At 36.5% G+C, this 14301-nt stretch overlaps 2 protein-coding genes across 3 annotated transcripts; one reads left to right on the top strand and one right to left on the bottom strand.

The window, feature by feature from the left end:
- Window positions 1-1201: 1201 nt before the first annotated feature.
- LOC141390169 (colorectal mutant cancer protein) lies at window positions 1202-5549 on the top strand. Of its 2 annotated transcripts, none has more exons than XM_073962862.1 (8): window positions 1202-1838; window positions 2428-2698; window positions 2755-2939; window positions 2995-3366; window positions 3433-3743; window positions 3801-3938; window positions 4001-4645; window positions 4717-5549. In XM_073962862.1, the coding sequence occupies exons 1-8, from the start codon at window positions 1530-1532 to the stop codon at window positions 4979-4981; spliced, it is 2496 nt and encodes an 831-aa protein (XP_073818963.1). In that variant the 5' UTR covers window positions 1202-1529; the 3' UTR covers window positions 4982-5549. The 2 variants fall into 2 exon arrangements, with proteins under 2 accessions (XP_073818963.1, XP_073818964.1); XM_073962863.1 differs by having other exon boundaries at window positions 1820-2367.
- BCAS2 (BCAS2 pre-mRNA processing factor) lies at window positions 5459-8005 on the bottom strand. The gene is made up of 2 exons (XM_073962864.1): window positions 7847-8005; window positions 5459-6906 (listed from the first exon to the last, which is right to left on the bottom strand). The coding sequence occupies exons 1-2, from the start codon at window positions 7919-7921 to the stop codon at window positions 6166-6168; spliced, it is 816 nt and encodes a 271-aa protein (XP_073818965.1). The 5' UTR covers window positions 7922-8005; the 3' UTR covers window positions 5459-6165.
- Between the last annotated feature and the right edge of the window lie 6296 nt (window positions 8006-14301).

Raw genomic sequence — 14301 nt, 5'->3', positions numbered from 1 at the left:
TATGTCTTTGCTTGCTTTTTGTGCCAGCTTGCAACTTTTAGTATTTTCTAGCAACATTTTGCAAAAACAGACTTGTATACCAGGGGCTCAATTCCAGTTCTATGAAAATTTGAAATTAAAACTTTTATAAAGGAAATAAATGTCAAATGATAAAAAAAATATAAAGAAAACGTTTTTCATTTCAAATTTTCATAGAACAAGAATCCAGCACCAGGATTTATGCCAGATTTAAAACAAATCCACTCAATAGGAGGATTTATTTTTGTATGGGAAATCTGGAAGATTTTGGCTGGATTTAGCAAAACCATATAATGGGCTAAGTCCGGCTAATGCAGTCATATATAAATGGGCTATAAACACATCCAAAGTTTGAGTAAAGTTTTGTGTCATTTCTGATACAAAATAAAGAAAAACTGAAATTCGGCATTTACAAAAAACAGTTTGTCTTCAAATACAACTCTGATTTACTACACATACATACATTTGTCGGCTGTCTTCCACCTGTCCATCATTTTTTCACAGACAGTCGGTTTAACAAATTTTTGACATTTTTGTAAAAATAGGCGATATAATAATTGAAATGTGTTGAAAATAAAAGAACGTTAACAAAACAAAATATGTGAAGGGAAAACAAAAAGAAATCGACGGTTTTCATTCATAATTTTACAACTGTTTTTGCAGTTGTCTGGACGCCTACTTCACACAGGCTAGTTTTGGGTTTTTGACAATCAATACATGTACTCAACTGTCCTGTCATGTGTAAAAGCAGGGTTCTACTGATAGCAACAGTGTTGTCAACTTTTATTTGAACTTTTCATTCTGCATTTTAATTTCACCGATATTTGTCGTTATCTCAAAAAATGAGTAGAGAATCGCACACGTGCTATTTGTAGATCTTTACGACTACTTTTTTTGGTCGCTAACTTACTGAAAAATATCGTTAATTACCGAATTTATAAGCATTTTAGTTTTACCGACTTTTGTCGGTAATTCAAAAAATGTGTTAGAGAATCGCACTACTGACCTACAGCGAACTCAAATTGAAATACATATGTACATGTATTTTCAAATTAAAATACATGTATTTTGTTTTTTTTTACGCACACGCAAAGTTATAGGTTTTGCCCTCATATTGATCTATAGATCCATCTGGGCTCCGTTATGTTTCGATTTATGAATCACTTTTTTTCCCTTCCTAGATACATTTTACTATGTTTCTCTCTATCTCTCTATAGATCCCGCAGTTGTTGAATACACAATTCAATTTATTGAAGCACAAATAAAATAATATTATTAAAACACAATACATTAAACATTATCATTATGTATCAGCTACATAACCCAAGGAAAGCCAGAATATGATTTGAACATGTGAAGTGGACACGACACGACTCTGAACGTGAACGTTCAGACAGAAGAAAAACTAGTAAAGGAATTGAAAAACAAAGAAAGAAAAGTAAACAAATTAAAGCCGCCTAAGTTGTCATTGGACGAAAGAGTATCACGTTTAAGTTGGGGCAAACTTGAAGATGTCCAACGATGTTCATTTAGCCAAAGTGAGTAAAATCCACAAAAATGTCGCGACAAAAGGAGCACTCACTAAAAGCAACTTCCGCCTGAATAGCAAAGGAGGAGGCGAAGTTATTGATATACGCCCTTCTAAATCTAATGATGATTATTTGTTTGGCAGCATAAGTCCAAGGGGCGGCGGTTGTTTCACAATGGCACAACATTTTTCTGGAGGGGACCTATTGGATTCCCCAGACCACACACAGCGTGACACAACCGAAAGTGATAACAATATAAGTTCCTGTTCAACGTTGGACATTGTTAATAAGGTATGTCGAGGGAGAAACAAACACCAATAGGCCACAAACCATTACAAACCATTTATTTGGAGGTCATCATTTCAATTAGTTCTTTGGTAGGGACGGTTGGGGGCTATATGTTGCAATTTTCTGTGCGCAGCTGCGTGCCGAAACGCATTACAATAACATAAACCACCAGACAAACAGCAGCTGTAGTAGGTGCAAGCGAGTTGAGGAGCGAAGATGACGTTGAGATTATTGCGAAATGTTTCCATGTATTGGCACATTCGAACAACTTTTGAAATATAATAGAACGAAAGACGAGAAAATTTAAAAGAAATTTCCACTACGACGTAATCACTTTGTAGCAATGTTCCTATATTCTATAGCTAGTCCATAAATAAGAAAAATGATCTCAGAACAGCTGTTAAGGAGGAGTGTTAGTTGCATGTGTTGTTCGGAACAAAAACGACAGGAGTCAATGCTAAAGCGACAGGAAATACGCCGTAGTTGGGAATATACTTTAGTGTCACAACCAATGCCTTTGAGACCCATTAATGTCAGAAAGAAGTAATGCACTTTCGTGGACAATGTACTCATTGATTATTCAATATTTCAGGTGGAAAATCTTTCCCTCCAACAACTGGAGACAAAAGTCCGTGAACTTACTCAGCTACTGCGTCAGACGGAGGAACAAAAGTTGGCCATCCAGCAACAACTGGAAGAATGCAAAGCCGAAAAGGAAGTATGTCTACGAAGACTGGAAGTTGTTAGTGCAGCTCATGAGTGCCGCATTACAGAAATGCACTGTGTTATTGCCGAGCTTAGTAAGAAACTACGCAACAAACAAGAATCTACCATATTGGAAGAGCAGGAACCCGAAGGCAGTGGTAAGTCAATGCAAACATCATTCCAATATTTCTTTAACCTTTATGATTAATTTTAGAAATCAGTTATCAAGAGGGGTCTGTTTACAATTCTGAACTAAATCTAACAAATCCCGATGCAGAATGTCAAACAGATCCACTGGAAGAAGCAGAATACTCACATGCAGAAGTCGACCACAATTTGTGTAGTGAGGTTACCGATGATATCAAAATTTCTGATATTAATTATAAGGCGCAGGTTGAGGTAGGAGTGGATCTATTGCAGTGTGTAAATAAGAGTGAACGATTATTATTTTCAGGCTTTGCAAGAGGAGATTCTGCACTTGAAGGCTCAGGTTGCATTATTACAATCGGAAGTAAATGCCAACTGCACAGCTGGTGTTGTTGTCGGTTCTGCTGTGGAAGAACCTCCTAGTATTGAGCACTTTGGTGCCGATGTTGCAACCCAAAGCCTAGACTCTCCTTCACTCCAATTAACGCACAAGGACGTTGATGATCAGGTGCTTAACGACTTAAATAACACATCGACCCTGACGGCTGTCGAAGATACCTATGTTACTAGTCCACACAAAACCCCAGCGATACCTAAAATGGCTGAACGAGTTCGTTTGAAATGTGCAAGCAAAACCGAAATTGACAATGTAACAGCAATGGATCTGAGAAATATGGAGGTAAAATTATACACCTAAATACAAATTTGCAATTTTCTATAATCCTCAAATATATCTATTGTTTAGATAAAAAATGCCAACATTGTTGAGCATTTAGTTTCTGACTTGAAGCAAAACAATAGCAGCCTAATGGAGTCGTTTATCGAACCCTCTCAGCTGGACAATGAATTGCAGCGTCTTCAACGCAAAGTAGAACACCTGAAAGTTCAGAACACAGTACTCTCACTGACTTTAGACGAATCCAAGGAACATTGCGAACGTCTATATTTGTTGTGTGGCAAATACGAGTCGAATGCGATTGCTTTACAGGTTGCCTTAAATTGCAGTGATCGCGCTATAGAAGCATACGATGTTATGCTGGCATTATTGGAAAGCAAGTAAGAAGTAAAGCGAGAATGTTAATCTGTAGTTATATACATCTATTTTCGTTTTAGATTGGGACTTATCAAGGAAAAATCCACAGCTGCGGAAGAAAGTCGAAAGGCTGTAGAATCTGTAGCCAGGCATTTGTTGGATCGCTTAGAAAGCGAGAAAAATATATGTGAAAATAGTTTAGGCCCTTGGCAAAATAGGTAAAACGGATGTTTTTATCACGGATAACGCCTTTGCTAAAAGCTTATCGTTTTATTTATAGTTTTAGTATACCCGATAAAGTGTCTTCTAAACCATGGACATCGGAGGATGACAACCGCTTACGTTATCACGTATCAAAACTTAAGGGTCGACGTGCTACTGTTCAAAATACTATTGTACAGCTAGAGTCACCATTCAGCGACTCGTTTGAGAAGTCACGTTTGGCTTTGGAAAACAAAAAGGAATTGAGTGGCAACAAAGAAAAATCCACAGCATTAGATCTAGAAATGGCCGTGTTGATGCAGGAGTTATTGAATCTTCGCGAAGAAAACATTGCTTTAAAAATGAAAGCAGAACAGGCAGAACGAGACAAGCAATATGCTAATGACCGAATAGAAGTTTTACATGAAGCCCTCAGTAACTTCAAACAATTGCAGCTGCAATTTAACTCCGATTCAACAACGGAATTGTTTAACCATCAACACCACCAACGACAGTGTCATTTGGAGCAACAACGAACATCCTACTCAGAGGCCGAACATGCTGCCCTAACCGAACAGCAATTGATCGAAGCACTTGGCCGAGAAACCGAACTAAAGGGACGCATACAGTGTCTAATTGCTTCGGTGACAGAAACACAAAAAATGTCTGACGAAAAATATGAACATCTGCATACAAGCGTAAGGGAATTACAAAAAACCAATCAGTAAGTACACATTCGCGTGGAAAGAAGCATTTCAATCTATCTTAATTGGTCTATTTGTCTCTTGTCTACAGGAGTCTCACACAAATAATTGAACAGAACAAACGCAAATACCAAACTCGAATACGTCGGTTGGAACAAAAGATCATGGACATTACATTGGAAATGGGCCGACAGCAACAGTTGGCCAACGAGGTTCCTCAAGTAGCATTCAGTGCAAATAAATACAAGTACAGACAGCATGTAAATCCTCATGGTAATTCAATTGTAACCCCACCACCCTCATCTTCATCAGGTCAACTAAGACATGCGGATAATGTCCCTGAAACCACATTGTAGTAAAAGGGACACGCCACGTTTTTCCTTCTCTATGTGCATATCTAACTTTTATGCCCGCCCGTCTATAACTCCATAGATATATTTTGTGTTTCCATCCCCATACATACACCCACAAGGTATTCTATTGGACGTTTCTAATAGTGTTTCCTGCTAACCTAGTATACATTTAAATTCTTCCCGTTTGTCTTTTGTTACTGAACATAAAATATTGGATAAATATGTAGAAAATCTACAGAAAACAAGCATAAACTATCACACACACATATGTGCCATTCGTTATTAAATTAAGCTTTGTAAAAATACGTCACAACAGCAGCATTACTAAGAAAATACTTTTTATTTGTTTAAATTATATTTCCAGAAGTGGAAAATATTACAATAATACACTTATTACAACAAGTACATACAAACATACTTACTTACCTTAATAGCAATGTTAGCCATTTAGCAAGATATGTTAAATGTAAACAATGAATATTTAATACAATGATGATTATGTCGAAAAGTGCAGCTTCTATTTGCTTTTTTGTAAAAAATATATATACATAAATATATAATACATAACGAATTGTTGTTGTATTTATTATTTCACAATTTCGCGGTTGGGAAATTTTTTTGTATGCCGGTAAAAAACAATCACATATCGAATTGTATATGTAGCTTCGTTTAAAAATTAGTTAGCTGGAATAGAAAAATGTATAGACAAATTCCACAAAATTCATAACCATTCATGATAAGGAACGTCAACTCCCCGTGAGTTTTGCCTTTCTGCAGTGTTAACATAAGGGAGAGCGTGAGAAATCTCATGGGGAGTTGGCATTTGTAATTGGGCTGATCGTTATTATGAGCTGAGATGCAATGCGAATTGAACAGGAGGAAGGAGGTATTTGACACTTCGTATTCGAACAGGTGGTGTGACAGGAATTATATCATTTCCCATTATGACCACTTGTAACTTTATTTCTAAACTGATTAATGCCATACGGAAACAATGTAGAACTTAGACATACCAATTTCATTCCAAGCCAAACTCATTCTCACATTATTAATTCTGTATCTCTGCGATATTGATAGGATGCTTATGAGATTTAAAGACATTTACAAGCAACAGACGTTTCGGAAGTCAGCCCTTATATCCAACCATTTTGACTCAACTTTAACTTTTTTTATAAAAAACTTTTATTTTATTCTTCTTTTTCTTCAGTTGATTTCATTTCAACATCATAATCGTCTTGTGTTTCATTTACAGATTCACTTTCATTAGTCTTTGTATATTCTTCTCTGGTTATTTCAGGGGATGCCGCTTTGTCATCCAGATGTTCTGCAATCTGTTGTTTGTCGGGAGTGTTGTCTGCCCCTTCATCGACTTCCTTCTCTGCGATACGTTTCCGCAATTCATGAATTTGTTTCTCTAGTTCGACACATTGTTGTTCAATTTCATAATTTTTCGAGACCAACAATACCCAACTGGCTTCTAGTTGTCTTAATTTCTCCCCAGCTTTTGTTTGGGCTTGCTTTCTTTGCCAGTTGACGTCCTGAATCTCTTTTTTCAATTCCTGCAACTGAACCTGTGCTTTAGCTTGCATGGCCACAAAAACTTCCAAATATGCCTTCCAAGCTTCAATTCCGTAATCAAGCATCAACTCCAAATTCATGGCCCGAACCCATTGATGTTCCAATTGAGCTTTTGAATTGTCTATAGACTCTTCCCATGCTGATACCTCAGACAAACGACTTCCTGAGGGTGGCGGAAGTTCATAACGTTTCATACTCAATTGTTCCATTGGTATGCGGTTTTGTATACGTTCAAATTCCTGCGCCATTAGTTTCGTTTCAAATGTTAATGTGGACAATGCAGGCAGGTGCTCCAAATAGTTTTTAGTAGGCCTATATCGGCGACATTCTTCTTCGACCATTGCGAGAGCCTGAAAAAATTCACAATTTAAAAAAGGAATCAAAGGCTGTAGTCGGGACGGGGCCGACCATGTGATACCCTACACCACTACTCATGTGCATAAGCTTTTCACTGGTAAACATTTCTTTTAGGGAATATAATCCGACTACCACCAAACATAATATGCCTCTTCCCATAAGCAACCAAACTTTCGTGACCATCCGATCAAAATTGCGACCTGTAGCGTGATTGCAAAAAATGGAAGAATTGGATGCATTACCGACTATTGTGGTATCTCCCGCCAACCTACTTTACACCAATGTAAAGGTAATATTTTCTTCTTCCATTGACAGGCTTTGCCGTTGGAATACCCCTACTAGAAGCCGATATATTCACAAAGAATAAAACATTGAATTTGTCTCCACATGACTTTTTCCCCATTCCGACCCCCAAATATTATCCGACTACCACCAAAATCAATAGGTTTCTTCCTCTGTTTGGCTCCATCAACCCCCAAAATTATTACTGGCTTTTGCGATATTTCGGTTGTTTGCACATTTACTCCAACATACTTCGCATTAATATAAAGGAGATATTTTCTTCTTCCATTGACCGGCTTTCATTACTCCTACCAGAAGCGGAGATAACCGCATAAGAAAAAAAAACTTTGACTCTTCTCCACATAAGCTTTTTGCTTATTCCGACTCCTGAATATTATCCGACCATCAGCAAACTTAATAGCCTTCTTCCTCCCAAAAATCCGTGACGATCCGATCAAAATTGCGACCTGTAGCGTGATTACAATGTTTAGATGGACAGACGGACGGACGGCACATATAGCCAGATCGACTCAGCTCGTCGAGACATTCATTTTTGTATATATTATTTCGGTGCGTTACAAACTTTTTACCCTCCCCACATATTGGTGTAGGGTAAAAATATTTTATTTAATTTATTATCATATTGCTTACCGATTCTCGAACGCCAGGATCATCATATCCTTGATCAATGTAAGGCAACGCATCAACAATAACTTCCCCAGCCATTTTTCGAAACGGTCTTGTTGTTTTGTTTAATTATTTACTTTTTCACGTTTTTGTTTTGAAGAGCCCAACAAATATAAAAACGTTCCGCGGATGGCGGACTGGCAACTAGGCGTTTACGCCAGACAGTTTGTATTCAAATACAACTCTGATTTACTAACACAAGCTCTGTTCCTTTGCGTGCAATAATCTTCAAGTTTTACCACTTTTTCATATGGGACCATCTTACAACTTTTACTACTTTTGCCGGTTTTACCATTTTCAAAAATAAAGGAACAGACCAATACATACATTTATCGTCTGTCTTTCAGCCCCAGCAAAAAATTTTGGAAGTTGTGCAATTGGAGTTATGGTTTCACAACATCTTTCGATGTAGTCCAACAGAGTTATGACAAATGCACTCCGTAAGTCGATGGTCAGACTAGCAAGGTTTCTTGAAACCAATTTCGTTACAGTTTCTTTTCAAGTTTCGTTAGTGTCCACACACGTTAACGTGAAATTTAAGATTTTTTGGAGCAACTGGAGTTTAGCCGCTCATCCCAATTTTTTTTTTTTACTTTACAGTTTTTTTTTTTAATTGGCCGGCCTTCGGCCGGCGATTTAAGACTTTCTCCTATGGACAGGAGCAAATCTAGGGCAAGGGAACACAATTTTTTTCTAATTTAAAAATTTTCTCTCATTAAGTGGCTTTTTACAAGGGAATTTTTGGAACTTCAAATGCCCATATCTCGGGAAGTATATACTTCCCAAAAAAATTATGTGTACATTCGTGATCAGGGAAGTGAAATCTACTTGTAAAAAAATGTCATCAAAATCGGAGCTGAGCGGCTAAACTCCAGTTAAGCCGATTTTTTCGTATCCCTTTATTTTACTATTCGCATTTGTTGTGAATTGGATGCATTACCGACTATTGTGGTATCTCCCGCCAACCTACTTTACACCAATGTAAAGGTAATATTTTCTTCTTCCATTGACAGGCTTTGCCGTTGGAATACCCCTACTAGAAGCCGATATATTCACAAAGAATAAAACATTGAATTTGTCTCCACATGACTTTTTCCCCATTCCGACCCCCAAATATTATCCGACTACCACCAAAATCAATAGGTTTCTTCCTCTGTTTGGCTCCATCAACCCCCAAAATTATTACTGGCTTTTGCGATATTTCGGTTGTTTGCACATTTACTCCAACATACTTCGCATTAATATAAAGGAGATATTTTCTTCTTCCATTGACCGGCTTTCATTACTCCTACCAGAAGCGGAGATAACCGCATAAGAAAAAAAACTTTGACTCTTCTCCACATAAGCTTTTTGCTTATTCCGACTCCTGAATATTATCCGACCATCAGCAAACTTAATAGCCTTCTTCCTCCCAAAAATCCGTGACGATCCGATCAAAATTGCGACCTGTAGCGTGATTACAATGTTTAGATGGACAGACGGACGGACGGCACATATAGCCAGATCGACTCAGCTCGTCGAGACATTCATTTTTGTATATATTATTTCGGTGTGTTACAAACTTTTTACCCTCCCCACATATTGGTGTAGGGTAAAAATATTTTATTTAATTTATTATCATATTGCTTACCGATTCTCGAACGCCAGGATCATCATATCCTTGATCAATGTAAGGCAACGCATCAACAATAACTTCCCCAGCCATTTTTCGAAACGGTCTTGTTGTTTTGTTTAATTATTTACTTTTTCACGTTTTTGTTTTGAAGAGCCCAACAAATATAAAAACGTTCCGCGGATGGCGGACTGGCAACTAGGCGTTTACGCCAGACAGTTTGTATTCAAATACAACTCTGATTTACTAACACAAGCTCTGTTCCTTTGCGTGCAATAATCTTCAAGTTTTACCACTTTTTCATATGGGACCATCTTACAACTTTTACTACTTTTGCCGGTTTTACCATTTTCAAAAATAAAGGAACAGACCAATACATACATTTATCGTCTGTCTTTCAGCCCCAGCAAAAAATTTTGGAAGTTGTGCAATTGGAGTTATGGTTTCACAACATCTTTCGATGTAGTCCAACAGAGTTATGACAAATGCACTCCGTAAGTCGATGGTCAGACTAGCAAGGTTTCTTGAAACCAATTTCGTTACAGTTTCTTTTCAAGTTTCGTTAGTGTCCACACACGTTAACGTGAAATTTAAGATTTTTTGGAGCAACTGGAGTTTAGCCGCTCATCCCAATTTTTTTTTTTTTACTTTACAGTTTTTTTTTTAATTGGCCGGCCTTCGGCCGGCGATTTAAGACTTTCTCCTATGGACAGGAGCAAATCTAGGGCAAGGGAACACAATTTTTTTCTAATTTAAAAATTTTCTCTCATTAAGTGGCTTTTTACAAGGGAATTTTTGGAACTTCAAATGCCCATATCTCGGGAAGTATATACTTCCCAAAAAATTATGTGTACATTCGTGATCAGGGAAGTGAAATCTACTTGTAAAAAAAATGTCATCAAAATCGGAGCTGAGCGGCTAAACTCCAGTTAAGCCGATTTTTTCGTATCCCTTTATTTTACTATTCGCATTTGTTGTGTTTCTCATACCAAAAAACAAAGCAAACATATATAAATAAACTAAACAACAACACAAAATAATTAACATTAATAATTAAATTAATAGTAATAGCTAAATCTAGTCTATTTCATTAATACGGCGTTTAGATTATAGTTTTTTGCAGGGTTAACCTTCTTTATGAGGATTTATTTGAAGTATACACAATGGAAATGACATTTGAAACCCTGACCCATTGGGTTAACCCGGTTATATGTAAACGGCCTATAATAAAATGTTTTTGTTAAATCTTTTTATGCTTGTTTCGTTGTTAACGTTGGCTTGAGAAAATCACAATGAAAGAAAATGGAAGAAAAAATCTTGCAACGAACAACAAGAAGAGGCAACACAACAAACACAGAAAACCATGTACATGGGTTTCACTACTTCATACCCCTCGCCTATAAACTTGACGTCGCCATGTTGAAATCGTGCTAGTCTGACCATCGACTAACATACATTTTATAAACACTTGCTGTAGAGATCCCTACAGAAAAAACAGTTGGTTGATCCCTACACATTTATTCAAAAGACAAAGAAGAGTGTATACATTTCGGAGAGTTTGTTATAAAATAAAGAAATAAAAACTAAAGTTGCGAACATTTTTGCTGTTATTCACGAGACGGAAATTGTTAATGGAGTGAAGTGCAGTTGGAGTCCATGTCGAAAGCTGAACTAGTGATGGGAAGTCAACATAAAAAACTAGATTTGTTCCAAAACCTTTAGTATGATGAAGCAAAATCAGATGCGCTTGGATTAATTGGAGAACGGAGAAAGTGAACTAAAATGTGATTGAATTTAATGGAAACTTTTTTAATTTGTGTTTAATAAAGTTCTTTGTATTCTTGTTTTACACAAATAATAAATGGATTTTATTTATTCTGGGATATTTCGCAATAGCTTGCATTTTTACTGCATCTTTGGATTGATTAAAAACACAATCCGAAGGGTGCCTTTAAATTCAATCCAAAAGACTACATAAAAAGTTTTGATTTGGATCGAAAACGGAGTGCATCCTAGCTGTGTGCTGTGGAAGCAAAATGGAGTGCATCCTAGCTGCGCGCTCTCTTGTAAATTTCATAAGTGAATTCATAGGAAAAGATGTACTCCAGCGGCAATTGTACTGTACACTTGTAGTGATTCAACTGCATCCGCGGATGCAAACTTTTTGCTGGGATAAATTTTGTTCTATGTATGTACATATGTTTTAAATATAATCAGTGTGTTTAGACATTATCCCCAAAAATTGTTGGCTGAAGTTCATATATGCAAAATCGGTTCACTATTTTCATCCTACAGGTGTAACGAAAGGAGAGTTTCAATGTGTCTTATAGTAAGTTCAGATTTACGAAATCTGAACGTGGGTTTATGTTCTGTTTAATACATCGCTTGACGTTTTGTGTAGCTAAAAAGAACAACCACATAGGACTGGTTTCGTGATGCCAACCACAGCATCACTTGAGACGAAACTGCTGTTCTTATAACTCTTCCTTATAGGTACTTTACACGATATGTTTTTCACATATGAGTTGTCACTTTGCATATACATTTTGTATGGGAGAAGTGACAACTCATATGCAAAAAACATATCGTGTAAAGTACCTATTAGCAAGAGGGGCCTACTAGGGATATTTTGAACAAATCTGCTGCGTCTTAACCAAAAAACACGACTGAGGTTCCATAATGGGGTTTCTACACGGTATGTTTTTTACATATTCATGCATAGCAACTGTCACTGTTTTTCGCCCATATGTGATTCCTTCTGCACTGCAAAATTTTATTTTTCATTCATTTTCTGTTGTTTTCTTTATTTATTCCGCGTACAAACAAAACAGCTGTTTACCTTTGGTTGTACAGACGAGAATAGAGCGCGTTCTATTCGAAAAATATACATATGTATGCACATAACACCTTCATGCATTGAAATTTCTGTATGGTTCACACCATGTGTACATGGTAGAACAAATACAAGGTAAAGTTAATACTACAACAAATACAACTCGAACAACAACCACAAAGGAATTTGTTTTTGTTTGTAAACCTTAGTGTCAACGTAAATGTAAACAAAACAAGGAAATGTCTATAAAATATTGGAATTTAAAAAACTAATAATTTTTCACATTTGATTGAATATTTTGGAAAACATGAATGAAAACTCGTTAGATTTTCAATTTGAATGTTTCCATATCATTCCACTAAATGCATAATTTCTCGCAGAAAGTAGAATACTTGCAAAAATGTTTCGGGTCGCTGGTAATTCATTGAAAAAAGAGAAGATGTTTCAATAATTTGCTTTTGAAAACAAAAAAGCACATGTTTATTAGGGCTTTATTCTTTTCAAGTTTAACAAAATACCACACATATTAACAAATATTGTACCGCCTCTATAAGCGGTGTTTTAGTGTGCGGCATGTCGTTCAGACCTGGAGGAGGTTACATGTCAATGATATGAAACCGTCTTTATGGGAAATAGTTTTTTTTTCTGATGAATAAATTTGTTCTTCAAAAATATATATCCCTAATATACATCGAACATAGAAATAAATACATAAAATGTCGAATGGAATTTGACACTAACACTACAACCCAGTTCAGTCAGCTGGGTATTGCTGCTACCTTTTCTTGTTCTACCATGCCATGTGTACAAAATTCAGATTTGTAAAAAGTGACAGTTGGTATGCAGAAATATGTAAAAAACATACCATGTAGAACAGCTTTAATAGAAGTTTAACCATACTCTGCAATTATCTTATTCCGTACAATTCACAGTGCATCCAATATATTGAGATTTCATTCATAATGTTTTCCATCAGATCCTTGTCTGCAATGAGATATTTTTAAGTGTATAAATACCCACTTGACAATAAAAAAATATATCATTGACCAGTATCCGCCAATGCCTGACACATCATTTTACACGGCCTTTTGTTCTCTTACACCATCCTTACCATGGTGTAAGAAAGAAGGTGATACAATAATAGCAACCTATGTCTTCATTTGCTGTCAAAACATATTTTTAATCAAAAATAAATAACAAATATTTCGCTTCTATAAAAATATCTGTGTACAACATCTTTGTTTAAGCTTCGCGAATAATATTTTAACGTTTTCTTCTAACCTTTGTGGATATTTCGCGCAAAAAAAAATTTGACAGCAAATGAAGACTACAACCTAACGTCAACGTCCCACTTTACATTAGGCGAGTTTACTTGCGGCAATTGTCAGTTTGATGGAGGGAGAGGTGAGGTATATGGTAACCCTTTGCCTCTCAACCCCCTCTCTCACCCACAAACTGACAATTGCCGCAAGTAAACTCGTCTAATGTAAATTGGGACAACTATTGGATCACCTTGTTAAATTCGCCTTGATCCTTACACATTGCTAAACTATGTCAGTGTTTAGACACACAAATTTCTCGGGAAAGTAAATTCAGCTTTAAAGGCCTGCGTACATAAGGCCTTTAGGCTATAGGGGGTAGGAGAGTATTGAGGAGCTCTTTCCTCCTCGCTCTCTCCCAAAGAACTCAATTTACTTTCCCGAGAAATTTGTGTGTCTAAACACAGACTATTCGAAAACTGCATCCTGTGGATCTATTTATTCGAAGTTCGCACGTACATATTACTCGTGAAGTCTATAACTTCAAAAATATGTGTTTAATGTTTGTTTATCAGAAAGTAAAAAATATAAATATTAATTGACAATTAACGAAAAGAACAACTTCATAAACTTCATATTGTATTTGACACTAGTATTACGGGTGAACAACCTAATCAGCTGGGACTTGCTTTTACCTGTATTATTGTACCTTTGT

Source organism: Musca autumnalis, unplaced genomic scaffold, assembly GCF_047663935.1.
Source record: "Musca autumnalis isolate F117 unplaced genomic scaffold, ASM4766393v1 scaffold_1, whole genome shotgun sequence".
Lineage (NCBI taxonomy): Eukaryota > Metazoa > Arthropoda > Insecta > Diptera > Muscidae > Musca > Musca autumnalis.
The sequence above is the reverse complement of the archived record's forward strand: the minus strand, read 5'-3'. Positions and strand labels throughout refer to the sequence as shown.